The sequence below is a fragment of the Sceloporus undulatus genome, chromosome 4 (assembly GCF_019175285.1).
Source record: "Sceloporus undulatus isolate JIND9_A2432 ecotype Alabama chromosome 4, SceUnd_v1.1, whole genome shotgun sequence".
NCBI lineage: Eukaryota > Metazoa > Chordata > Lepidosauria > Squamata > Phrynosomatidae > Sceloporus > Sceloporus undulatus.
In genome coordinates this window covers 140,234,539-140,260,651 of record NC_056525.1, presented here as the reverse complement: position 1 = coordinate 140,260,651, position 26,113 = coordinate 140,234,539, and the positions used below count along the sequence as shown (strand labels likewise).

Below are 26,113 nucleotides of genomic sequence, written 5' to 3'. Positions count from 1 at the left end.
GTAATATTGTAATAATTATGTAATTCTCAGGGACTTGGAGGTGCCTCTACACAAATCAGTCCTAAAATATAGTATTATGATATTAAATATTTCTCAAGAAAACTATGTAGCAGTTCTGGGACTGGAAGCAGACTCTTGAGGAATACCTCGGAAGTTCAACTGCAGCCATGGAAGCACAAAGAGCAGCACAAAATGTCTAATATCGAGGAGCAATATCAGCAGAGCAGGTGAGTAGTAAAAGTACACGGGCTGGGCTTTTTTCTTATTGCTTTTATTAGTTGAATCATCAGCCATTTAGGCCAAATTAAGTAAATAGCATCATATACCCCTTCAAATTACATGACAAACTTTTTAGTGATTTTTTTCTTTATTTATGTATTCTCATAATGTAACTGATAAAGGTATTGGTTGGCCAATAAAAGTAACACTGATGGATTTTTGTTTTGATTTGCTAAATAGCCAACACAGCTACCCTGCCACGTTTTCGTATTGTGAGGTACCACATTGTAGCTGCAACAGAGGAACCTGAAGAGTAGCTTGTGGACTGGATCTTCAACCAAGGTAAAACATTTTTCCTTCTTCTTAAATTTGGACTGAATTTGCTTGTTTTACCTCCACACCACCAAAATGTTCCTGATGCAAAAGCATGGAGACTTCTTGAGGAATCCATTGTTTTCTGCCTACACAGAGCCTTGACCTCACTGGAATGGAGACATATTGGATTACAAAAAGGGGTCCCTGTTAAGGTGCAAATGGACTTCCATGGACTTTGAAATCTCCCTATTTCCACATGGCCTGAAGGACAAGGAGCCTGTCTGCAAAATATATCATTCCCAGCATACTATCTTTACTAAGGACTGAAACCACATGTAGGCATCTGACTAAAATCTCCAATTGTTTTTCTCCTGCTTGGTTTGTAACATTTTGCCTGATTAAGAAACCCATGGAGCTTCAAAAGCTTGCAAGAAGTATATTGTGTATTTTGGTTGGCCAATAATGGTATCACTGATGAATTTTTGATAAAGAAAAAATATCTAAAAATTGTTTTCTTTATATTACATATTCTGATAAATGTAACTGAATCGCTTCCTCGGCCTTTTGGCTAAGATCAAGAGTACTATAAATGTAACTGATAAGTGTCCTCCATTGTTTGTCAAAAGAGATGCTGCAGAGTGAGTTTCTCAAAGGGGAATATTTCACACTATGCATTTATTATTGTGTTCATTACTGTAACCGCATCACCGCAATGTCTCCCAACAGAAGTGTCTGCTCTTTGCAACAGTGATATTTACAAGCACAGCACAACCCAAATCTACATTTGTGGGAATTGTTAAACTACACATAGGACAAATAACCCACTGCTCCCTAACAGGATGCAACCAGGTTGTGGGATGCAGTGGTGTTACACACATAATTTGCTGTAGCTGCCACTAGACAGCTGCATCCCAGATCCCAGCTGCACTCCAGAGGCTGATTTTCAAAGTCGGAAAGCTTCCGCTTCAAAGCAACTTTTGAAGCATGGCTGGGACCCAGGATGTAGCTGCCCGGTGACAGCAGTGGCAAATTACATGCAGTAATACCACCTGCATCCCACAATCTGGCTGCATCCTGTTAGGGGGCAGTCAAGTTATTTGTCAATGTGATAATGTCCATAGTCCCCGCCGTTCTTCCACTATGGATGTGAAATTTACCACTTCAGTCAGTGTTGTCCCTTAAAGTGAAAAAGCTTTCCAGTTTCACCACTTTGCAATTACATCACTTGCAAATGATAGTGTGCATCTGGCACTGGTTTTCAAGATTGCAGCTAATTGCCCAAATCACTATAAAAAATCAGCAGAAAGAGAGGAAAGTGATTTGGTGGGAAGAGAAAACATACACATGTAAAGTTTTTCAGAAACTGCCTGAACATCTGGGACACTGCAAATTTCCATGGTTACAGGACACCTTGGGTGTAACCAAAAAATAGCTCGAGGAAAAACAGACAACTGATGGCGAGTCTCGCTGGATTCAAAATATTGTGAGTAGAATGTACTTTTTCCTCATGCCATACTTGGAACAGCCTTTCTGTGAGACACCTTTCTTCCTATGGATCCACCCCAATGCTCCCATCTCTTCATCAGATCCCTGTCTACTGTGATTATTCATGGTTTTTACTTGTACACATTATAAACTGTAGCCTAGAGTGAGTCTTACAATTGCTTCTTATAAGTCTTCTTACGCTGTCATGACATAGCAATTGTGGAAAAGTGGCAGGAGTACAGCATTGCTTCTGTACTGCTGTGGCAACCAGCTCAACTCATATCTACATTATTTCACAAAATAGTCCCTTTGAAAGTAGTGTATGAAATATCAGTTAATTTCTTCTCTGGGATATCTAGCAAATGAAATTGTATGAGGAGGGAGGGGGTATTAACAGATGTTTCAGCCTTTCATCACCAATCATTTTCCCTCAGTATCTCCCCCAGCTGTTTCACCCTCTTGTGCAACAATACGCATCTCAGAGCCCCAGCAGTGGGGAAAGCTGCAGGTGGGAGAGCTTACTGAGGAACACCCTGGTCAAAGGATGACTTATATACCTGCCTGCTGCTAAGTGCATTGATAATCATGTCTTTCCCTCCCCCTTCTCATCTCCATTTTTCAAATGGAGAGTAGTGGCCTAAGTTTGCCAGCTTTTGCTTGCCACAAGCATGACACTCAGGTCCTGGGAGAAAAGGATGCACTGCCTCTACTGTCAGTGATGAAACCTCGTGATCCATTAAAAGCACAGAGGCGTCAAAATTGTGCAGTAATTAAATTCATTTACAAACTCTTCAGAGATATGAGAGAGCACCATCCTAAATGATAATTCTTTGCATTTCTTTTGTGCCGTTTAGAATGTAGGTTTAATTCCAACCCAGTGAAGCTCTGAGACAGTCAGCTGTACAATTCCCAAACCAAGTGTTGTGACAATCACTTGTCATCCTGTCCAAATGCTTACACTACACAAATAGGATATTACTTTATTTTCTCACGTCCCTCTGACTGTCTCTCTTAGACTTGTCCTTTTACATAGCTGCATGTCTACACCGAATGATTGCTCTAAGGAAATGTGTGCTTCGATCGAAAGAAATAAAGCCTTGACAAAAAAGAAAAGAATCCACGAGGAAGCATGATGTGAGCATAATTCAACTCTCACAACATGCCAATTTGAAAAGGGACAGGCTACCTGGGTTAGAGTAAGCAGCTGTATATGTACATTAGTGTACATGCTATTAAGGTTTTGAGGAAAGAAACTGCAGATCAGGCAGCATGTGACAGAATCTAAGATGCCTTTGTTTCTGATGGTCTTCCAAAAGGTAATCCAGATCATGGTGGGCATGAGGGGGTTTGACACTACGTCGTCAGCCCAGAAGATGAAGACGTCTTCATAGAACCCTTTAAAGAGGCAAGGGTAAGGCAAAAGCATCAAATATGAGGATCTCAGATTACATCTATCTCATCAAGATCTTCCTTAAAAGAAGTCTTCTTCCCACAAATAACAGGCTTTGTAAGACCGATGCAGCTTGTTAGCCTTGTGCTGCCAATCAAAGACAGTGTATTTTTAAAATGCCCTTTGCCCATTATCTCAGTCCATATGAAACTCTACTGTTCTATGTGTGCTCCTGCAGGATTGCAGTAATGTTTAAATGACCAAGCCACAGAGGCAGGGACAGACAGCAGATTTTCAACCACAGAAGCTCATCCTACTTGGAGGAGAAAGAGCACTGCTGATCGAAAAACAAGACCCAGGTCCACTCACTTCCTTGAGTCATTTAAAAATGTTTCCTCACGGAGCTCTATCAATGGGTAAGCAGAAGAGGGTTAGGCAACAAAGAAGGAGACTGGCCTGAGAGAAAAGAAGAGCACATACTGGCACAGGATAGACAACAATCAGTTGCCTTGTTTCCTTCTATTGGGAGGAAAGCAAAGGAGTAGGAACCAGCGAGAAAAATTCTCAGGTCCCTTTCAATCCAATTGTCGTACTGAGGCATACCAAGCCAACACCACACAGGTTACAGTTTGATTTCCATCCTGCTATTAAGATGGATTAAGATGGTGAGTTGGGGTGCAGATGTATAGTGGCTTTTAACGCTCTTTTTTCACATTTCCCTCATTGAGTGACTTCTCAGCTTGAGCATGTCCTCTGAGACTTCTGACTTTTCCCCCTTTGAAAAAGCCGATGCCACCCACTCCCTTCCTCCTGCTCTTAAAATGTGACTTCTATGTGTCAGAGAGGGCAGGCTGCTGTGTGAGAACACAATGGTCAAAGCCTCTGGAGTGTGAAGAACTAGTTGTGTTGATTCTTTGGATACCAGCCATAGTCAACAGACCACTTTTTCTAGTGTATGGGAGTGTGCATGTGGAGAATTTATATGGTTCATGCCTGTCGCAGCATTCACTCAAACCACAAGGTTGCGAGTTCCAGACTGCAAAGGGCCCAAGCTTGACTCAGGCTTGCATCCTTCCGAGGTCGCTAAAATGAGTACCCAGACTGTTGGGGGCAAATAGCTTACTTGCTAATTAGCTTACTTGCTGTTCACCGCTATGATCTTTGGAATAGCGGTATATAAATACAAATTATTAATTATTATTATATTCTATGCACCTAAGGCATTATTTTGAGTGCTGCAATTTCTAATAGTTAAAAATCACAATTTTACTATAATATTATCATTTTACTAAACTAATATGCAAAGCTGCAAGATGATATGAGCTGGGACTAATTTAGGAGAAGACATATAGGACAGATGAACCAGGTGTATGATCCATTTTTTCACTGTGTACTGAATGTACACTTTTTCCAATCTCAGGACAATTTTTCAATTTACTAAAAACCCGCAGGGGCCAAGTATGGCTCCAGTGATCACAGACATACAAACATTTTGTGTGGTGAGACAAAGGACAGGGAGACACAGATAGAGTATAATTTTACTAACAGTTAATTAAAATGCAGTAACATATCCCTCTGCATCTACAACAATTTCAAGAGTACGGTATTATTTACAGATGCAAGTAAACTGGGATAATACACATTTTGCTCTCTGCAGAAAATCTTGTGCTCCATTTCTTTATTTTTAAATCCCACATTATACTAAATTTGACTGTTTGTGATGAAACTGGCAAAGAAGAAAGACAGAAGATGAGACAAACATGAATAATCACTGTTTATTAGTCTTTCCATCATTTTCAGCTCAAAGGCTCATTTCTACTTCTGTCCTAAGGCTACACAGACAAAAACCCTATCCTAGCTATCCAGACTTGCATGTGAAATTAAATAGGTACAAGAACTTAAAGGTAGAGGTAACCTTCACAGTGTCCACATTATTGTGTCCATAAAGGCCTAATCCAACTGCTATCCCAACTAAAGCAACCCTACTGAATCAATTGGTCACATAAATATAGAATTATTATTCAGTAACTACTCTAGTTGGGACTGCAATTGACTTAGACCATAGAGAATGGACTGCATAGGAAATAACAGTTTGGAACCAGTATCGTTTCACCTAAAATCAGTTTGTCACATCTGAAGACAATTCTTGCTGAGGTCTCAGAAGTCAATTTCTGCTTTTACCACTGTATTATCGACAGTCCAAGTAACGTTAGGAAGTTTCATGTTACTAACATAGTCTTCTAGTAGAAATACGTTTTGTGTCAGCATTCGTGGTACAAATTTGTGGTAACATTATTGAGATTATTGTCGTCGTTCATCTTCATTACTATGGTCAATGACGCATGACTGGATACTTATAATTATTTAGATGAATTCTTGTAAGAATACCTAAATTTAGAGAGCTTTCTCTTTAGCCCGCTTTAATGCCCTCCCTTCAGGGTTTTAGAAGGAAGATACAGAAACTCCTTTCAAAGCACGGCTTTGCCCTTGCAATAACTGTGATATTGAAACCTTGAACATACTTTCCTGTATTGCCTATTCTTCAAAGAGTCCGGTTTCAACTGATTACCCCACTTTTGGAAAATTCCCAGGAAGCTCAGACACTGTACTTGTTTGTAATCTCTGAACAGCCAGTCGCCTAGTATTGTATATACAGTGGCAAATTTTGCTACATCATATGTAAAATACGCCCTCCCATGACGAGATAAAACCTCGAAGGCCAATAGAAAGTGTCACTCACACAGGCCAAAATCTGGAAATTATCGGAGCTAGAAACATATTGTGCTACTCAACTTTCGCTGCTTAGCCGCATGTATACACATTATATTTTTATCCTTATTCTGTTTTTAATGTTTTTATTAATATGTAGCAGTACAATAATACAATTACACTCTGTTTTGTATTGCTGCAATTGCATTCTGTTACTATATTGTTGGTCAATGACCAAATAAAATCTTTAAGTAAGAATTCTTGTAAGGAATTCAAGTAACAAATCTCAGGGTGAGCATCCACATGCAAATCAGGGGAAGCAGGCCAGATGCAGATCTTGGCTGCTCCTGTATGGCCCACACCAATGGCATCCCTAGAATTGGTGTCACCCGGTGTGGTAACTCATAGTGTCACACACACCCCTTTGACCTCCTCCCATACCATATCATACAGAATCCTTAGTAATTTTTTGTACTAATAATTCCCATCTATCACTGGACTATAGTTGTGACATAAGCAACTGTTGTGACATGAGCAACTAGAAAAATTAAAATTGTGTCTTTAAATTACAATACCATATACACAGCCTAAATGTATTTACATTTAGTTTCACGTTTCATGTGGTTGAAGTGAAAATTTGGTATGATGTGATATTTTTAAATAAAAAATTAGAAGAATAAATTTTTTAAAAACTTGAATTCAAGTTTTAAGTTAAGATGTCTATGCAGGTATTTTTGTTACTCACTCTTCAAGGTTGGGGGGTGGGGAATCTGTCAATGGATCTGTGAAGCCATTTACTTGAAATCAGGAGCCCAAGATAAGTAGTAGGAATTTCAGACACTTTTAAAGAAAATGAAACTATCCTTGCCTTTGCTCCAGAATGGCAAGTAGGGAGGACAAACCTGAGGTACTGACCAATGTGCCTGCCTTGCCCCTTCCCAGGCCTTCTCTTCCAGCATGTATGCAGCCTTCAAAAGAAAGGGCCAGAGGAAGATTTGCTCCAGAGGCAGCAAAGGAAACAGGGAACCAGTGCTTGTGCAAGGGAGAGGGACTCTGGGGCTCTCCTTAAAACTAAACTACACTTTTCTCCAAAAGGTGATGCTCTTAAAGTCTCTGTATTCTGTATTTCCTCAGCTCTTTAGGATATCAAAAATGAGTTAAAATGAAACATTTCAAGCAAGCCTTTAAAAAAATGAGCAGTTTACAATATTAAAAAAACCCTGATAAAAGCAAGCAGCTCTGATGAAATTCACCCTCCTTCCCTATCTCTCTATCTCCCCATCTCTCTCACTCCCAGGCTTGTTGGCTCTCTGCTAGCACTGCCTCCTTCACCTCCCATCATAAATCACCGGCAAACCTTTGGGCAGAACGGCTGATAAGTGGTGGGCAGGAGCAAAAACAGGCTTAAAATCCATGTGTTACTTCTCACAAAATTCCCTTGAAAGTCCCAAAGAGCAGAGATAAGGATGGGCAGGGGGAGCAAACAAAATAAAACAAGCCTCTATTCTCCAGCCCCCCTCCCCAAACCAGGAAAGAATGGGTAATTGATCCCTATTTATTGCCAGAGTCCACCCTCCATTCACTCTCTCACTTCCTCATCTCAGTTTGTATTTTTGGGAAGAAAAGAAAGTGGCCAAAAAGAGGCAGGGAAGGGCTTCAGCAGCTGCTCTTGAAGGGCTGGGTTTTGCCTCCATTGTGCCTTTGCAATTTTTTTCTTCTTTTACTCTGCATCGTTGGCCTCTGCGCCCCCCCCCTTCCCATCCCTTCCCTCCAACAGAGGATTGATCCTTGAGGTGTGTGCCATCTCTCCATGTCACTCACACCCCACACACACACCCCTACTTATCCTGGCCATGCAAGGGCTCTTCTTCTTCTGGCAGTCCAGGTTGTCCTACAAGCCCGTCTATTGGAAGTCAAATTTCCATGCATCTGCTTTCTCCTCTCCATCTCTCCTTGCTCACTAAAGTGATTGCAGAGAGAGAGAGAGTGCCTTCTTCACCCACTGACCTACCCTTCCCTACATTCCTTGGATGTCTGAAGGGCAGTGGTGTCATCTCCTCTTAGAGTGTCACCTGGTGCAGTCCGCACCCCCCGCACCCCGCTAGGAATGCTACTGGCCCACACAATCCCCACATGATTGAAAAATGGTTCAGTGCCACCAGCATCAGAACCAGAATTGAGATCCCAACTGGGATTTTTGAGGTGACAGAGGCTTTAGCTTCCACTTTCTTCAGTGTTCCAGAGCAGTCGGTGCCTTTGTTTTCCTACCACCAAAGGTGATAGTGTTGTAAGAATACCATCTGGCAAAGTTTTCTTCGACAAACCCACCAGAACTGCTGCTTCCTGGCATGGAAGTAACAACGCTATGATTAGTAGTGGGGAAGCAGTGATTCCTACTGGGATCAGCAGGGTGAGGATGGTTTAAAACTGGCTCCTGGGACAGGGATGAATTTGAAGCCTTTTCCTAACCCAAGCAGTCTTTGTCAAATATAACAACAGAACAATAGTGAGATTAAAGCTGGACTGCTAAAATGGGAGTAAGGTTATAGCCCTTCCTCTTCATACTTGTATTCGCATGTGTGTTTGTGTGTATTCAGTTGCCAACACACCACCCAGTACTTCACATAGCCCTGTGTGTGGCCCACCCATAATCCATAATGTAAACAATATCCCAGTGTGTTTCTAGTCATTGGTTACTGAAAACAGTGTCATTTCTAAACAAACAAACAGCCCTATCCCATTATACTATGGAAGAGACTGGACAACATTCATTGTTGTGATACAAATACAGAATATGGTTGAGTCTGTCTATAATTAACAGCAGCCAATTGAAAGAATTTCATATAATTATAACCTTGCCTCAGAAAAAGCAGCTGCTAGAAATATACTTTTCCAAATAAATATTCACTATGCAGTACACTGCTACTAGATATACACTGAAATGGGCAAAAGTAAAGGTCTGTACCATTATTTGCATTTCAGAATCTTTCAAAACTGAAAGAACAAACAATGATCAGCCGAGTTCTTTCTGACTTCACATTTATCTATTTCATACTTTATTCCTTATACATCTTCTTCCTTAGGTTCTTTCTTACTCCTACTATATACATTTTTGTGCAAAATATGTGCAATCTAATGGCTCGAGTACTGAATTCATTACTCCTGAAAGGCAGCAAGGAAAATAAATCCTCTGCAGTGTTATACTGAAGGAAGTAAAGAACTTGGCAGGGTAAAATATGGATCGATACAACAAAACCATAACCCATATAGAAGATTATATTTTTAAGTGTCCTAGTTTATGTATGCACACAAAGTGTGATGTCTCTATAGTTATGAACTCATCATTTTATAATGAATGCTGTCTTATGAAATACTGGATGTGTGTTTTAAATCATCATATTTTCATCATCTGATTAGGTGTCTTGGGAGGGGGCTGCATAAACCATAAAGCAGGATTTGAAATGGGAAATGAGCAAACAAATGAATCAAATAAAGTACCATGCTATTGTTTTCAATCAGACACTTCAAAAATGAAAAATAAATGAGCAAAAACAAAAGAATTATTCTTATGGCACTCTCTCAGTGCAGAGATATTCATGTAAAATTTGGGGGCAGGGGAACTTCTTGATCTACATTTTCTTGTCACAAATAATGCCATGAAGTTGTTATTCCTTTTGTTATAATGCATATCACAAAATTCAAATTCATACTGTTCACTGTGAATTTCTTAAGAAATCCAATAAAGTCTAACTAAAAAGATTGCATGTACAGCGCTGTGTAAATTTACAGCGCTTCATAAATAAAGGTTAATAATAATAAAGCTACCAAGAGAGGCGGTGGGTGAAGTAGGGAGCTGAATGGAAGAATCAGAGGAAATTCTCTCTCTCTCTCTCTCTCTCTCTCTCTCTCTCTCTGTGTGTGTGTGTGTGTGTGTGTATGTGTGTTGGTTCTCTACCCATTTCCCACACAAAGAGACAGGGGAAATATTAGCTGGAATTCAAAGAGCACACTTACGTAAAAAGAAGTGCTAGAATGGTAATTGCTGATTCCCTATTAGGACCCCAAAGCACTCTGTGAACTGCATCATTCTGGGAGGTCTTCCAGCCCACAGTGGTTTTGGGGATGCATGACTGACTGGGAAAACGCCATTGCAAAAGCAGAATTCTACCCACAGCACTTTAGGTTGAACTATGCAGTAGAAAAGGTGGACAGCATAAGCATGTAGCCTTTGACAAGGTTCACCATGACATTTTTGCAAACAAGCTAGTAAAATGTGGGCTAGGCAATGCAAGTATTAAATGGATTTGTAATTGGTTGACCAGACAAATCCAAAAGGTGCTCAGCAATGGCTCCTCTTCATCTTGGAGAGAACTGACCAGTGGGGTGCACAGGGTTCTGGGCCTAGTATTATTATTCAACATCTTTATCAACAACTTGAATGAAAGAATTCCTACCTACAGCTTAAAGAGAGATTTAAGATGGACCAGAAAAAACCAAGATTTTGAGGAAAATAAATTTGAATTAGAATTTTCAAAGATCTTGTCAGAAGTAAAGGGGAAAAATTGCAAAATTACATAGTTTTCTCAGGAATTTGGAACAAGAAAAAGAACCCATCATGGATACGATGACCAAATGGGCCTCGGATTTTGGACATATTATTGAAATGGACAGCTGGAAATAGAGAAAAAACAAGGAAATTCACAAAATCACAAAATCTTCGTGAAAACTTTTGGAAAATGGAACACAGATGGCACCTAACACCCAGTAAAATAGCAAAATTTTACAAAACAGGACCCGGTTTATGTTGGAAATGTAACAAAATAGTGGGAACTTGGTTCCATGTTTGGTGGAGATGTCCAAAATTAAAGTTGTATTTGAAGAGTATACATACAGAAATAGGGCATATGTTGAAAATCAAATTTGAAATGAGTCCAGAGATATATCTGCTAAACATGTTAGATAAGATTAATTTCCAAGTCAAGAGAAAATACGAAAGAATTCTGCTTTATTTAGTAACCGCGGCAAGAATCGTAATAGCACGGTGTTGGAAAAGTCAACCTTGGAAGATTGGTTAGTAAAAATTTTCGAAATGCGAGAGATGGGCATGTTAACAGGTCGCTTATCACAGAATGAATTTCAACACAGAGAAATCTAAGGTACTGGACCTAGCGCAGAAAAGTGAAATGCATAGGATGGGAGGCACCTGGTTTAACAAGACTATGTGTGAAAGGGATCTAGGAGTCCTAGTAGACCACTAGTTGAAAATGAGTCAACAGTGTGATGCAGCAGCTAAAAGGGCCAATGCGATTCTAGGCTGCATCAATAGAAGTATAGTGTGTAGATCGGTGATAGTGAACCTTTTAGGGACTGAGTGCCCAAACTAAAAGGCATTCTGGCACTGAGTGTTACTCAGGGACTTCCTAGGGATGGGACTTGCAGGATGAGACTTCTTTTTCCTGCCCTTCTGGGACTTCAGCTGCCTCTCCGAAGTCAGTTGAAGGCCTGGGAGTTTCCTACAGATGAGATCATTTGAACCCTTAAAGAACTAAAATGTACTAGGAAAGAGCTACAGAAGTCTGTTCCAGAAGATTCATATATTCTCTACTTCCCTCTCTGTAGGCCACACATACCTTTCATCTATATCTTCAACTGTTTATTATGCTTGCCTATCAAATATCCCTGAGATGTATTCAGACATTTAAGTGAGTGATAGAGGAAATAACATTCCCCAGTGGCTCTAATACAGAGCTAGAACCATAGTTAAGTTGCATATCTGCCTGTATATGCCCATATTTTACATCTCCTGTCCTTTTTAACCCTGAGTCCTTCTTCCCTCTCCTTAATACCTCCTTCAAAGTAGCTTATCCAAGGCTAGACAGTAAGGAAGCTTCAGAGAACCCTTAGCCAAATATAATGAGCCACACATCCACCAACACAAAAGGATCTTCTTTCTCTCTTATACACACATTGGGCACATAATTTCCAGAAGAATTTACCTGTGGCCAAATAGATGATATGGAAAAGCATGTCTTTGCCTTGTACCACATCCACTACCACATGGGAAAAACGGCTGTTGTCCTCCATGAAGTATGGAACTGGTGTGATAGGCTGTATCACTTCATGCATCAAAATAAACTTCTGGGCATCTTGGAGATTCCTTTCTGTCAGGTTCAGATACAGGCCTTGGTCCATGGTGCCACACTGAAAATGCATGAAGTAACACTATAAAGATTGATATGAGACATATATTGTACTCCCAGATCCCAAACTCCGGCTAGATCTCACATAAATTTGTGTAATGATGACTGATCATCCTGCTGTACGATGAGCTCCAGAGAGAAATAGCATTTCACATTAGCAAGTCAACTGCACTTCCTCTGCAGGTAGTCAGTCTAATGAGTATAAGTGCTACTGCAATGTATATGCATGAAAAGATGAAACAAAGAAAGAAAAGATGTTTTGCTAGCTATATGTCAGAGCTTGAAAACATTACTTTTTCAATTATAGCTTCCAAAATCACAAGATCAACAGCCTTCAGCCGCAAAATATCCACCCTAAAAAGAGACCTCTTAAAGCAATTCTATACATGCATCTCCCAAAAATGAAGACAAATGATCTTAAAGAATGTCATCAGATTCTGCTACCAGCATTTTCAAGATTAGGCACATACTCTTATAGGGTCTTTCCCCCTTCCATGGTGGCTTGCCTGGGCAAGACCTCTTCAAACAAAAGCTTGGACCATAACAATAAATTCCTTGCTAAGTTCTAACTTGTTAGGGTGTAGAGAACAGGCAGGTTGCCTTGAATTACTGTTGTGCTTCATTCTGCAGACTGTTCAGGAGAAAGGTAACCTGGGTCTCAAGCAGACTGGTGGCTTGGAGTGGCTACTGGCCGCTCCAGCTGCAAGCATGCTCTGAGTGGCGTTGGACCATGGTGTCCCGTGGCCTGCCACTGTCACTGCCACAGTCCACAAAGAACTGACAGCAAAGAACACTTTTTGTGCTCCTTTTGCAGCCGGGTTTGGGTCACTTTAGGTGGCCACAGCACAGCTTTGGACCAATCCAGGGGTGTGCATTATCTGAACACCACCCCCCTGCATTGGCCCAAAGGCAGCGCTTTAGGCCCATCTGTTTTGGCCCCTGGTTCCATTTTCATTCAGATGGGTGTAAAATTATGTTTCAGCTATGAGCAAATACACATATACATATGTACACTTTAAGCTGCCATCTCTTTCTTAACCCTCTCATGATTTCACTGATGGAAACAGTGGATTCTGGCCAATGGTAATACTTACTCTAAAAGAATGTCACCTAAAATTGTTGAAGCAGCCATTTTGGATGCTCCAGTTTTGCCTCCTTAAGTCATACTCCCCAATGCCCAAGGCAAGATATGGCCAAAATTACTCAAAGCAAAGGTCAACTGCTACATACAACTCATAACTCTAGACCCACATTTACACAGCAGTTTACAGGTTCCTCTGAAGCTGGGCATTCTGGATCTTACCTACATCAGGTGGAAGTAGGATGGCATAGGAAAGGAGACAATCATCATACTCTACACATCATGTCATCACCAGTTTTAAGATCATTTTAGGTACCTGAAAATTAGGGTTTGGGTTGGGATAAGGCAGCCAGGCAGAGCGAGAGTTCTCCTGGTACTTGAATGGTCCGCTGAAGACTTGTGCTATTGCAGTCATGTTGAATACACAAACAGCTGAAACTGCTATGCTGTTCCTTAAAAAAACACAAACACAAACACATAAACAAACAGAAGATGAAGTAAATATATTCTTTAAAGCAGACAGTTTACAAAATGCAATTTTTCTCCCTTGTACTTATCATTCTTTACACCAGTGGTTCCTAAGCTTTAGGCCTCCAATTGTTTTGGAGTTCAGCTCCCAGAATTCTGTCTGCTTGGTCCAGACCAAAAGGTTCTGGGAACAAAAGTCCAAAACACTTGTAGGCCCAAAGTTTGAAAACCATGCTTTACATCTCACTACAGAGGCGCCAAAAAGAGGCTCTGGGGAGGCGCCTCTCCTCGCTCTGCAGCAGCGCCATAGCAACCAAATTGCATGGCGCTGCTGCGCAGCAAGAAAGGACTGCATGGAAGTGGTTCCTTTTGTGCAGAGCACTTGTGCCATGCCAAAGCGCCAGCGACGACGCGATGACGTGCCAGCAGCGCAGCCCTGTTTGGATGCTGCACTGCTAGCACGTCATAGCTGTGCACACCATCTGGATGGTGCCGCGCAGCTGCAGTGCGCCCATGACGTGCTAGGGTTGCGAGGCGTGTGCACGCCCTGTCCACAAGCAAGCCTAGCACATCATGGGCGTGCTGCAAAGGGCCCGTCTGTATCGGGCCAGAGTGACTAAAACTGATCCCCATATACAATGATGTACATCTCATGTGTAATAATCTTTTCCAGATCCATAGACAAAACTACAACATCCGGAAAACACAGAAATTACAGTTTATATGTTAAAAAATAACATCATTTTTCTGAGTAACAAGTGATAACAATGTTACTTATTAAGACTAGTGAAACAAAGGCCCCTGAAAGGTTAGTCTCATTAACTGTTGCCCTTTATTTCATTATGTAAGGCAGCTAGAGGTGGTGGTTCTGTCTTGTTTGTAACTGGCAAACAAGGGACCCAAAGTAGTGTGGGACATTCTCTGTTACTCTCATGACAACTTTTATTTCTATAGCCGATGAAATAAGAAAACAAACATGTCTTTGGATGTCTAGAAGGAGGCAAGTATTGCCTGCCATCTGCATGTAGGCTTTTTGGTGGCTCTAAAGTTCCTTGAGAATCCCCAAACCCCCCCCCCCCCCCCCCCCAAAAAAAAATGAGTGAAAAAATGCCCTACAATTGGCCAAAAATATTGTCTGGAACAGCATTATTAAAGCATCCCCCAAGACCCCATGGTCTCCAAAACTCATATTAAATGCCAAAAAGATCTGTTGAAAATCAGCCTCAAATGCCCAGGAGTTCAAACTAATTGTGGCTTCCAATCACTTGGCCAAAAATGCAATCCAAATTGACTCCTGCCTCCACTAGATACCCATGCCTGCCCTACTACATTCTGCTAACAGAGTGATGGAATCCTTAGACATGCCAGAAAGAGTGGACAACTGCCATCCACTCTCTCCTGAGTGCCTGAAGTCTCTGATAAAGGATCTGCACTAAGCAGAGCTTATGATTAAAAAACACTGTCACTATTATAATTCCAATTTCACAAGAAGGTATTGCTGTTACTTTTAATTGTTTATTTTCTCTGTTCCCCCCCCCACCCCAGAAATAATTAACATTGTTACCTTTTCAGAAAAGCAATCTGAATGCCAAAAGCTGCTAGTCTATGGTACAAAATACACTTTCCTGCTATCCATCTATTCATCAACTCAGTACCCATAATGGAGAGCAAGACAGCAGCCTGAAGCTAGTACAGTACAGGAGCATATCAGCTGTGTGATATTTGTCCTCCATCATTCATTCAGGCCACATCACTTTAAATAGAAAAGTAGCAAAAATTTACATTTACATCAGAAAATGGGTAGTGTTATCCTTTATTACGCTACAGTTGTAAGATTAGATGGCTGACCTTTCATAAGAGGTGTGGGGAATGAATTCATTACAAGCAACTAGTTATTTTTAACTGGTTACTTCCAAACACTGCATTATGCCCATTCCCGTATTAAGCTGTAGCTCTTCAAAACATTTCAGAATTAAAGCAACACTCCCAGGATCCCTGAGCTAATACAGAAAAGCTTATATAGTACTCTGTAGTCAAACTACTTGTTGTAATGGTTACAGCAACACTTTTAGGAAAAGTCGCTATTATTTTCTCATTGCGGAAGAGGCTGTGATAGTAATAACTGGCTTCAAAAGACCAGCATAAAGAGCCAGCATGGGGACAGAGTGGGGGTGTGACAACTGCACACCAGACACCCCAACTCTGTCCTCACACCAGCATGATGCTGCCCAAGCAACCATATGGCAGGCGGCATCACACCGCATCTTCAGGACAGTGTTTATACACACTGCACCGAAGAAGCGGAGAAAAGCTGTCACAGCGATGGCTAAGGCACCCTTTCCACAGTGCAAAAAGGAGCTGCTTTTTGCAGCTTGCTTTTGCACCACAGAAAGGTCAGATCAGAGTGGCAGCATGTGGTTGCCGCAGCCCCAATCCAGCAAGGAAAAGGGTGGCATCCCACCACCCCTTAGGAGCCATATGTACATAGGGATGCCATAACCCGGTGGCCCCCGTGACCAACCCGCTTTTGGGGGGCCCCTCCCGGTCCTGGTACGGTTTGGCCCCTAGCCCCCGGTTCGGGCTTCCCCTGCCTCCTCCCCGTCGTCCTGCGCGCAGCTGTGTGCCACTCTCCCCACCTGGCGCACTGGCATAGCCTAGAGAGCAGCTCTTTAAAACATCTGCCACTCAGAGCTATTACATACCAAGTGAGCCCACTTGGGATATATACCCTCAGGAAGCCTTACTTTCCAGGTTACAGTGAGAAAAGAAAAAAAGGCCATCGATCGTTCATGTTTCACTGGGAGTTTAATTGCCTCATCTTTTAAATGTAAACCGCGTCAGTATTCTTGTAATTCTTTATCACAGTATCGTTTTTGAGGCCCTAAACACCTTTACTTGTAATATGCAAATTTCTCCCGAAGCTGACCAATGGGAAAGAAGCAATCAGCCCTCCGCTTGGGTTGGTTTTCAATGGCTTGGTAAAGGAAGAGCTTTTGCCTTGCTTGTAAATAGGAAGGGCTTTGGGGTAGCAAAAGGCTCCCCCCTTAAACATCCATGGCTCAGTGCTATAGGATTCTGGGAAGTGTAGTTTCTTGTAGCACCAGAGCTCTTTTGACAAAAGGAGCCTGAATAATCCACAGAGGAGGCATTGCCTGGGGGCTGCAGTGGAAGAGAGGAGGCTGCTCCGGATGGTCCTGGCACTTCCCTTGGCTCCCTCCCTCCCTCCCTCCCTCCCTCCGCCTCCTCCTCCTCCTCCTCCTCTCGGAGCAGCCCCACAGCCAAGCTCATTCACACTCCCAGGCTTTTCTCCCAGCCTTGGCACCACAACAAACTACAAATCCCAGGATTCCATAGGATGGAGTGATGAGAGTGAAAGTAGTGTGCAGCAGCCTAAGTTTGCTTAATGCAGTTCTTAACATGGTGTACCTCTTGCCTACAGAGTCTCCCAGTCCTCCAAGGCCTCGCTGGGGCTTGGGAGAGGCTGTCTCCCAGGCCCAGCGAGGCCTTGGAGAAGGTTTAAAAATGTAGGACCTTTTTTTTTGGTTAATTTCGTGGCCAGGGAATTTTTAAAAAATGTCCTACATTTTAAGCCTTGTCCTACATTTTTCCCAGTTTTGAGGTCCCCCGGGATAGCAACCCTATATGTACAGCCCTTATGTTTATCTGAGGGGTTTGCAGCTCAGGCAGGATTTGAAGATTTCCTCATTGGCAATCTAAGTCAGTACAGTACAGTTCACATCACTACCCCTTCATAAGTACTGATCATATTATATTCTGGCCTTGTAACACTGTACACAGCAAATGGAGAGAAAATGGGCTGCTGCTTGCTTACATTCTTCCGTCTTTCTCCAGCTACTGCTCCCTTCAACCTGGCTCCTTGAGCTATCTTCCAGCTCTGGTCACATTCATTGCAAACCTACATTTTGGCCCATGCACGGAGAAGTGGCAAAATGCTAAGAAGGAAATTTGGAGCAGAGAAAGGATTAATGCCCACTATAGGGGTTTATCACTTACTCCACCATTTTTCCACCATGTGTGAAGCTGTACCTAAACTGCCACTGCCACCAAATGTGAATACTTCCATAAATCTCATTGTTACCACCAAGACCAAAGACTTTCCCTTGTCCAAACCTCTGCCACCATTACTCATTAAAGCATCAGTACAGCTCAAGTGATTGAACTTGTGAAATATGGCTCCTTTTTGGCTCCCAGTTTAGGACCATGGCAGCAGCCCAGATAGAGGCAGGGCACATATGGCTGTCACGGTCCCAGGGCAAATGGTGGTGGTGTGGTCCTGGCACAGACCTTTTATGCCATCTGTACACACCTTAAGAAACACTTCTGAATCTAAAGCAGACTGAGCACTCCTTTAGCACCAGAGATTTTCTCTGTACCACTTATACAAATAGTGAGAACTAAGCCTGTCACAGAAGCTATTCACACATTGTTTAGGTTTAGCTTACTTGAATGCAAGCCTACAAACTCCAGACTGCCACTACACAGCACTATCCCAATGGTTCTTGAATGACAAGCATGCTTGTTTCTTAAACAAAACAAACATTTGTTTAAGATCATCAATGCATTTGGGTAGACTGGTTATTCAAAGGCTGTAACCTCCAGGGAAGACACAACATAAAGTACAGCGGTAAGTGGATTCAGTATTGAGTTATGCAAAAGAGCTCTGCGTCAAGTGGCTACAAAACAGGACTGAATGGCAAGCTGGTACTGTCATAAAAGCATAAGTACAACAAACTCAGCAGAACAGCAGACTGAATTGGGAGTTTTAAGGATATTGATTAAAGAAAGTTTCACTGAAGCAAGATAAAAGATAATGCTGTGCAGAGAGAAGGAGGCTACACAGAGTATTTTAACTTCTTTATCCATAGAATAAAATATTGGAATGGTCTTTCTTTTAAGTAGAGAAAAAGATAAATGCTAGACAATATTAGATGAAGGTTCTATCCACTGGCCCACATAGCACAGAGCTGTATTACCCCAAGCTGTATTGCTGTTTGAACAGTCTTTAGAAAGGCAGATGATTCTGAGAGTACACGTTAAAGCATGTGCTGGGCATCAGATTCCATATTTTTCTGTAAAATTAAAAATAAATCTACAATCATTTTGAGGCTTACTTCAACTAATTTCAGGGGGTAAATTCTTTGTACTGTTTATCTCACATGTATTCTGCTAACAAGTGTTCCTATCCCAATCTGTGCTACCAGAGATAACTATGGCGGGTTATACCACCAAAAAGTACATGCTCAGCATGGGTTAAGAATGGGCGTCCTTTCCGGACACCCCTAACCTAGTACGTGCTGAGCACGTACAAAATGGCAGTGTCCATTCTACATGGGCGCCACCATTTTGACGTAGCAGACGCTTAGCATCTGCACATCTCGGTACCATTATGATGCTTCAAGTGTGCCAGTGGTGCTTTGCGGCATCATAATGGCACTGCGAGAAGAAGCCGCTTTTTGTGGCTTCTTTTTGCTGTGTGGAGGAGCCGCGTGGTTTGTCTGCTGCGGCTCCTTTGCACAGCAAACACGGGCGACGGCAGGCCGCCCTTTTGGGCAGTCTATAAAGCGCCAGTTCCATCAAGAGACCACATCCAAAAACTACCATCTACATTGTTGCTGTTGTGGTTGTGTGCCTTCAAGTTGTTTCTGACTTATGGCGACCCTAGACCTTATCACAAGGTTTTCTGGGGAATATTTGTTCAGAGGGGGGTTGCTATTGCCTTCTTCTGAGGCTGAGAGAATGAGACTTGCCCCAAGGTTCCACAGCTGAGCAGAGATTTGAACACTTTATAATGCTGGTGCTGCAGTGTGCTGACTATTTTCTTTTAAAAGTGCATTATTATGGTTATTAATAAATTCTTGTCAGCCACCTCGATGCAGCGAAAATTAGAGGAGATAAATATTTTAATGAAGAGTAATTGTTCCATTCTCTTTTAATGACTGATAAATTAGAGGCTGTGCCAAGGAAAGCCTTCTGGTTTAGGAAGTTTAAATTCCTACACTTTATTGCCCTTCTAAAAGCAATGAATAAGTATATTTCAACACTTCCTGCATAATTCACTTGGGTATAGTTTTTAGTATCAATCCTATTTTTAGGATAGCCCACTCTTCTGTAGTACATGCTTCCTCTGAGCTATGGACAAGCACCAGACCTGTTCCTCACATTTATTTTGAACAATCTAGAAATAAAAATACTGCATAGGCTACATACACATTAGTGGTAAAGATCCCGTAGATTAAGTCCAGTTCTGGCAGGAAGAACGTACTCTGTAATTCATTGTAGTAAAATGGAATTTCTCCAGGGAGAGAGCAGTTCAGACGAGCTTTCATAAAGGTGGTCCAGGTATCCTCCAGCAAAAACCTGCCTCCAATGTCATTTTTACAAACTCGAGCCGCCCGAGAAAATACTATTTTTCCACAGTCATGTTCCACAGCATTCTCTCGGAAGAAGAAATAGACGAAGTTTCCAATGTCATAGGAAGACACAAAATTTGGTTCTGAAATACATTATAGGAGTAGGGTTGGGTGGGGATTATAGGAAAATTAACTTCTTCATTTTAGTGTAGATTTTCCTTGCAAGGGAGAAAACCTTACACCTGAATTACAGTAGTCGTTTAAAAACCAGGCACCTAATGCTACGTTTGACAATATTTAGTATATTCAAAATTTGAGAAACTTTTTCAAACATAGATATACAGATATAGGAGGTGAATTTTGCTCTTCCAATCTCACCATCTCCTGCTGATGTCTGCACACTTAATTGACTCTACCTATTCTTATTTCTCATTATGATGGAAATGGTCAGTTCAGAACAGAGGTTATCCTTTTTTTATCAGATTTGTCTCCCAAACTCCCCTTTTCTACAAGGCATTTTGAAAAATACCTTAGGTCTGAAACATGCGGGCCAAAAGCACCAGCTTCAGGCTGATCCAGGGGTGTAACATACAGATGACATGTGTCTCCACATTGGGCCAAAGCCATGCTGCAGCTGCTTAAAATGGGCTGGGGCCACCAATATAAGGAGCACAAAAAAAAATGCTCCTTGCCTGTGGTCTGTCTGGTCACTGCAGTCCTGCACCAAACAGGGAGCAGCCAGAGGCCAATCCAAGCTGCCAGTTTGCTTGACTCCTATGTCCTCTTTCCCACCTGTAACAAACTTAGCCATGTGCAACTGTATTTCATATATGTTTGTCCCTTGTACTCCCCCCCCCCCCTTTCTCTCACTCTCACCACACTGGCAATTCCTTAGAAGCAAGAGGTCATCTTTTCCTTCCTTACATTTTTTGGCCATGTCATTCTGTAAAGTGCTATAGACATTAATATGATGCTGATGATCTTGGTAATGAAATGACACATATAACAATGCAAGGAGGTATGTGCTACAGCAATTTTCCATAGACTGGCAAGAATCTAGATATCAAGTATATTTTTTCTAAAAATGCAATGGATTGAGCCTGGGAGGCAAAGCACAAACCTTTGCCATTAAACTATGGCTTTAATTGTGCCTCTAACTCTTAACACTTACACTTTCACCCTTACTTCCTTTATGCCTTTAAAAACAATAATAATAATAATAATAATAATAATAATGAAATTTATTTGTATCCCGCCCCTCTGAGAACAGTCGGGACGGCTAACAAAGTTAAAATACAGAACATATAAAATCCCTGGTACCCTCCCCTCGTTAAGAGTATTAAATCCAATACAGAATTTAAAAAAAAACCCATACAAGTTAAAAACTGACCAAAAGGTCAACAACATCACATCAATACACAGTCAATGGGAACAGCAGTATCTTATTCTCAGACATTTTTTTGAGGCTGGGTTCTCTATTCTTTTCTCTTTTTTCTCCCTCTAGAATTACCAATTTTAAGCCTTGAGCACTGAGATGGAGGAAGACTGCCTCTCCCTCAAATCTGCAGGAACCAGGATTGAAGCTTTCAAAAGCATCATGGATTATGAACAAAGATATTTTTTTCTTCACAATGAAGCAACTCAGCTCCTTCAAAATATTATTTAATCATGGAAATGATGGGTTTTCTTTATACTCACCATTCAGCCACTTGGAGTTGTACTGTGCTGTCCGGAGAGGAGGAAGAATCCCCAAGCTACGGTAAATTGCAGGATCTCTTCCTGGAAAGTCCATGACGGTTGCTGCATATAACTCACCAGAACTTGCTAGGAGAGCTGTGGAGTTGTGTTGGGGGCTGTACGGACAACGTGCCATGCCACTGATCTGATCATGTATCTCTTCCAGGTTATTTAGCTACACCAGAAGGAGTGGTGATGTGAAAGACATGATCAGTTACTTATGGAATTACATCACATGAACCATAGATCAATGGTCATGTGGAATGTCATGTGCAAAGGAAAACTTGAATCTCACACTCCTCTCAGATACAGCAGTGATACTAGCTAGTTCTATTCTGGCATTCAGCAATCTACTTTTAAGGTTTTTTTAAAAAATGAGGAAAGAAATATGTCAGCTCAATGCCCTCCATTACCATGTGAATAGTAAACTGTCTGAAGAAGGGAAGTTCTCCATGCAATTTTAAGTCCTGAATGGGAGCAACTCCACTTTGAACTGTAACTCTGTACTTAAAGAGAGTGATGGGAGCAGCATATTCCCCATTCTTAAATGTTTACTTAAATAAAGCCGACTGCTGAATGTCTAAACAGAAATTGGCTCTATGGTATATATAAGGAAAAAGGGGGGGCTGGAGGCACTTGCACACTTTGTAATCAAAACAAATTTGTGGAAAACCACAGACATTAATTCTAACCTCACTGCACATTCTTCACCTTAATTATCCTACCAGACTTAAAGTCATAAACAAGGCTAGCAACAACTTCCCATAAGGCATTCACTGCCCCGGCCCCTAATTTATGGAACAACCTGCCGGAAGAGATCTGTCTTATCACCTCCTTAGATGCTTTTAAGAAAGCACTTAAGACGGATCTCTTCCAGTGGGCCTATCCACCTGATCTCTTATGAGTAATCTCAGAATGATCCCCCACTCCTGATGAAAACAGAATGGCAAACAGATGACAAGCCAGTATTTTAGTAACTATGTAATAATTGTTGTGATTTTATTGAATAAATGTAATAATTGGTATTGTTTTTACTATGATGTAATCCCGCCTTGATCCGTAGGGAGAGGTGGGAAATATAAATAAATATGTTGTTGTTGTTGTTGTTATAAATGTTTGTGCATGTCCCCTCAAGTTGCCTGTTGATTTATGGTGACCCCATGAATTTCATAGGCAAGGAGTACTCAGGTGGTTTTGCCAGTTCCTTCCTCTGAAATTAGTCTTTATAGCACCTGGTGTTCATTGGCCAGCCATGTACAAACCATCTATGTACATTCTCCCATCAATGTACTAATCAGAGCTGACACTGCTTAGTTTGAAAGATCAGACAGGAGCTGGTGCCTTTAGGGAATTTAGATCTGATCTTGGAAGTGATGCAAGGTCAACCCTAATTAGTAGTTGGATGGGAGACTGCCAATGAATATCAGGCTAAATTTCAGAGGAAGGAAAACCATCCCTGAGTAAGAAAACCCTATGAAATTCACGGGGTTGCCATAGGTTGACCATAAGATAGAGCTGAAAGTGCAAACGCACACATTGTAAAACCAAAGTATTTCAGTAGATTTAGAATTATAATCTGTTTAGAATTAACTCTGCAGAGTTATATGAACATTTACTACAATGGAAAATTTGTTTCATCTTTCTGGATTTCTTTCACTGTCTTCAAAGTAAAACACAGATTTTATATATAGTGGATATGTACACACATATACATGTAAGGAAACATACCCACACACACCATGCTTAAATATTGAGGGTAGATGACTGTTACCACAATTTTTTGGTTTATCAGTTGCAATCACAGTTCAGAATACCAAATTCTGTTTGATCTATAGACCACGTGTGCTTACTATTGTTGAAATATAAGCATTATGCTTATAAACATTTACTATTTTGATGGGGGATAATTTGTCATCAGAAGGGTATTCAAAATCAAAAATTGTTAACTATTTTTCTTCCTAGATTCTAGATGGGTTAGAATTGGTCTAGACTTAGATATATCTAGAACAAGGGAAACTAAGGTGCGGAACAGACCGCCCAAAAAGGGTGGCCTGCCAGCGCCTGGATTTCCACTGGAGGGAAGCCTCAGCTGCCAAACGGCGAGGCTTCCTGCCGGCAGAAAAAACCCTGCAAAAAGTGGGTTCTTTCTGGTTCACGCTTGCAATGCCCAAGTGTGCAAATGGCACACTGATTATGACACAAGTGTGACATGACATGTGGACATAATGGTGGCACGCATGTAGACAGGGTGCCGCCATTTAGATGCTGCCAGTATGTACTAGGATTAGGGAGTGTCTGCAAGGTGCGCGCTCCCTAACTGTAGTACCACTGCCGCCACCCCACATTTTGCCCATCTGTAATGGTCCTAAATTAATTCTGGCTATCTTAACCAAGTGGGGTTAAAGGATCTATTCTAGAGTCTGAAGAATGTGTGAGTCCTTGCTACAGAAGCACCATTGATATAAATAACGATTCAGAATTCAACAAATTGACTTATAGTTCACTTTAGGCCCAGGGCTTCTCCTTAGCCTAAAACAGCCAATTAGGGGTGAAACTGTGGTGAATTTATCCCAGCCTTCTAAGAGGCATTAAGGTACATTTTAAAAAATATCTAGGGTGGGGGCTCTTCAAGATCCACTAACAGGCCAAGAAATCTGGTGCCTTTAGTGTTTAGGTCTAATTTGCAAGCTGGGAAGGAGTTCCACAGTTAGTACAGAATCACAGAAATGGTACTTCTCTGTATGACCCTGGTAGCACTTTAGCCCACAAAAGACAGTATCTAGGATCCCATGCCAAGAAAGAATATGTATTAAAACAGATTATAATGTGAATTTGCTTTTATTCTTACTGTCCGATTCGTGCAAACAGGTGTAAAAGCATTAGTTCCACATGTAAAGAGTCGGTCCCCACCAATAAGGAGAACACGAATGTAATTCTGGCATTCTTCCTGCAACAGAAAAGAAGTGGGGAGATCAGGATTAGCATTGTTTCATTGGCAGAGTCCACTAAAATCTGAGCTACTGTTCCATGCAATCCTACAGTGTATGTCTGAACATGACAAATTTCAAAAAGCCATCTCTGATGGGGTAAGCAATCATATTATAACTGCATTCAATTCCCAACGACATCAAGGAAAACAATCAATCATTTGGCAGCTCTTCTTGTATCATGTTACCTGTGTACTAATGCAGCTACTAACTGCCAAAAGCGATTATATAGTTAATGCTAGCATGGTCCGTGTGCAAAGCAAGCAAGCAAACAAACAAACAACTTCTCCTAGGTTGTTGTTTTTCCTCCTAGCCTATCATTTAGTTTCTTTAATCTGAGGAACCAAGAATGCCTGATGACTGGAGCTATAGTTTCAGAAATATGCTTACTGCTTTTATTGCTTTTTTCTGTAGAAACACCGAGACCAGGAGCAGTAAGGAAAACAGGTCAGCTTGTATTATTATTGATATTCTTCATTAATTAACTTCTGAAGTTTTCTCTTTAAATTCATTAGTCATGGATTTTTCTTTTCATTTGCTCTAAGATCAGAAAACGGTTCTGTGTGACTCAAAAGCTTGCTTCTGGGATGGTAAATGATAGCCAGCTTACATAACAGTATAGCTTTTTCTGTTTGGGTTATGAGATCAGCATACCAGTGTTATTCAGATGGAGCTTGAAACAAATACACTTGGCAAGGTTGTGGGGCTTATTCTACCTCTGGACCGCCTAGATGTCCATGCACCAGATGAAATACTTGCTCGAGGCATATGACCTGTAATTTTACTTGTACAGTAGTCCCAACAAGCAGAGACCCATTGAAGTCATGAGAATTGCTTAAAACATTGATTCACCATTGATTCAGCCTGTCCTCCTTCTTGACCCCCGCTGGGACCAGGAAGGAGGGGAGGAGGCCGGCGGCGATGGCCGCAGCCTCCCCTCGTTCCTGGCCCCCGCTGGGACCAGGAAGGAGGGGAGGAGGCCTGTGGCCATCGCCGCGGCCTGTCCTCCTTCTTGGCCCCAGCTGGGACCAGGAAGGAGGGGAGGAGGCCGGCGGCGATGGCCGCAGCCACCCCTCGTTCCTGGCCCCCGCTGGGACCAGGAACGAGGGGAGGAGGCCTGCGGCCATCGCCGCAGCCTGTCCTCCTTCTTG

The 26,113-nt window shown here is 41.7% G+C and overlaps 1 protein-coding gene across 1 annotated transcript in view; it reads right to left on the bottom strand.

The window, feature by feature from the left end:
- Positions 1 to 26,113, bottom strand: part of SEMA5A (semaphorin 5A) — a 122,434-nt gene that overhangs the window by 49,797 nt on the left and 46,524 nt on the right. Inside the window, exons 6-11 of the mRNA XM_042464383.1 lie at positions 24,824 to 24,922; positions 21,937 to 22,150; positions 20,096 to 20,381; positions 13,716 to 13,851; positions 12,115 to 12,319; positions 3,236 to 3,414 (exon numbers count right to left, since the gene is read on the bottom strand). Of these exons, the coding sequence (XP_042320317.1) occupies positions 3,236 to 3,414; positions 12,115 to 12,319; positions 13,716 to 13,851; positions 20,096 to 20,381; positions 21,937 to 22,150; positions 24,824 to 24,922 (1,119 nt within the window). The remainder of the gene's footprint in view (positions 1 to 3,235; positions 3,415 to 12,114; positions 12,320 to 13,715; positions 13,852 to 20,095; positions 20,382 to 21,936; positions 22,151 to 24,823; positions 24,923 to 26,113) is intronic.